The sequence below is a fragment of the Cicer arietinum genome, chromosome 5 (genome assembly GCF_000331145.2).
Source record: "Cicer arietinum cultivar CDC Frontier isolate Library 1 chromosome 5, Cicar.CDCFrontier_v2.0, whole genome shotgun sequence".
Taxonomy (NCBI): domain Eukaryota; kingdom Viridiplantae; phylum Streptophyta; class Magnoliopsida; order Fabales; family Fabaceae; genus Cicer; species Cicer arietinum.
The window spans coordinates 72,875,420-72,877,343 of NC_021164.2; the positions used below are offsets into that span (position 1 = coordinate 72,875,420).

Consider the following 1,924-nt stretch of genomic DNA (forward strand, 5'->3'; position numbering starts at 1 on the left):
CCAACTTTTGAATTGAAAACAATCACTTTTTAGAAGAGTCAGTCAAATTTTCTTTCCGTTGAAAACACCACCACATTGTTAACAAACTCCGGAAGTAGAAGCTCGCATTTCCCATTATTAGAATGTGTGAGAGATTATAACATTATTAATGACGTTGTAGTAAAAATAAGATAAAATAAACTAAGGTGGATCTATATTCAACATGTATTGGTTTCATTTATTTATAAATTTGTTTCGTACAAACGATTTGTTCTGCACAAATCTATATAATACAACATAATTATGTTAAATTTAGTTATCTATATATAATTTTAAATACAGTTAAAACTTGAATTAATCATCTTTATATATTATTGTAGATTTAGCTACGCAATGAATTATCTTTTATGTAGAAAATGAACTCATAATTATATATCTAAAAATAGCTTTGTTCCTGGACTGTCATATGTAGTTATTTTTAGACCGGGTTGCTAGAAGCTTCAAAAGATTTAGAGGTTGTATTGACAAGAAAAGATGGCATGTGTGTCTAGTCCATGGAATAGAGCTTAAACTATCCCACGTGCTCCTATCATGTCCTGCTGTCCAATTAAGTGGAAGTTGAGGGGGACAAAGTACGAAAATCCTGAAATCCCTTTCCAAATAAGAGGGAGTGTAAAATTAAAATTACATGTTGAAGACCCAACTATTTCACCAGTAAAGTACAAAAATCATTATTTCATATAACTTCTGAAAATTTTAACAACGATAAGTCATTCTCTTCGGAAGTAATAATTTGAGATTCAACATATTTTTATAAATAAATTAGTGATTTTATTTATGTTGATTCAACATAAAATATTATATTTTTTATTTTTATCAAATAAATATCATTTAAAAAATATGTATGTGATTGTTAATAATAAAATAAAATAAATTCTCATATTTTTATAATAAATACTCTTTGTATTTATGAACCAAATATTCTATTAGAAATTTGACAACTATTTTTTTTCTTTTTCTTGTTCTGATATCTATGCATATTTTTCTCTGTCAAAATTATTATACTATAAATTTAATGATCGTGATTAATTATTTTATTTTTATTTTAGTTTCAGATACAATTTAAACTTCTTTTTATCCATTATACCATTTAATAAAGGAATAAGTTAGAGAAGAGTTTTAAAAAGAAGAGTTGGTGAGGTATTTAAGCAAAGCGGGACATATTTTGACCCTTAATATCGTCCATAAAGTAGAAAGAGTTGAGGAATCTCATTAAGAACAATACATGCTGTGCTGATATCACATGTGATATGATAATGATATCTATCCTCGCTGATTCTTCCTATTTACGATGCCGTCTACTTACTGTAGAGATAGGTATAGGGTCTTTTGACCGTAACGGACTATTATTGACCGTTGCTAACAAAACGGAAACACTAACTGCCGTTTGATTTCCCGTGTGTTAAGCATTGTCAGGACTCAGGACCAGATATCAAACTTCAACTGCCCACTTTCGTCCATTCATTGGTTACACTATATCACTTCTGTTCCTCTTCCTCTCTGTCCCTTTCCATTTCCAAATTAAACTCATAACATACCAGTATATAATAATAATAATATTAATTAATTAAAGTGTCATGTCTTTTTCTCGCGTTTACAATATCTACTACTATTTCTGCTGACTATACTACCTTACACAAACTCCAGGTAACACTAACAATGGAGAACAAACAAGGCTTGTTTTGGCCTCTCAAAGGGTTCTCTCCGTCGAGTACTAGTTCTCCGATGTCGACTTTGCTCCGCCGGAGGAACAAATACCATCTTCCTCCTCCACTTGGAGCAACTTGCCCTTCCACTCCGGTCAGGCCACTAGTGGAAGCAATGTCTCCGTTGAAGGAAGGACCCGAAGAAACAGAATGTAGCTTCTCTCTTTCCTCCTCTTCCG

At 31.4% G+C, this 1,924-nt stretch overlaps 1 protein-coding gene across 1 annotated transcript in view; it reads left to right on the forward strand.

Moving 5' to 3' along the window:
• Nucleotides 1-1,478: 1,478 nt before the first annotated feature.
• The window catches only part of LOC101510935 (uncharacterized), a 2,568-nt gene continuing 2,122 nt past the window's right edge, over nucleotides 1,479-1,924 (forward strand). Inside the window, exon 1 of the mRNA XM_073369360.1 lies at nucleotides 1,479-1,924. Coding sequence (XP_073225461.1) covers nucleotides 1,699-1,924 — 226 coding nt within the window. The 5' untranslated portion in view covers nucleotides 1,479-1,698.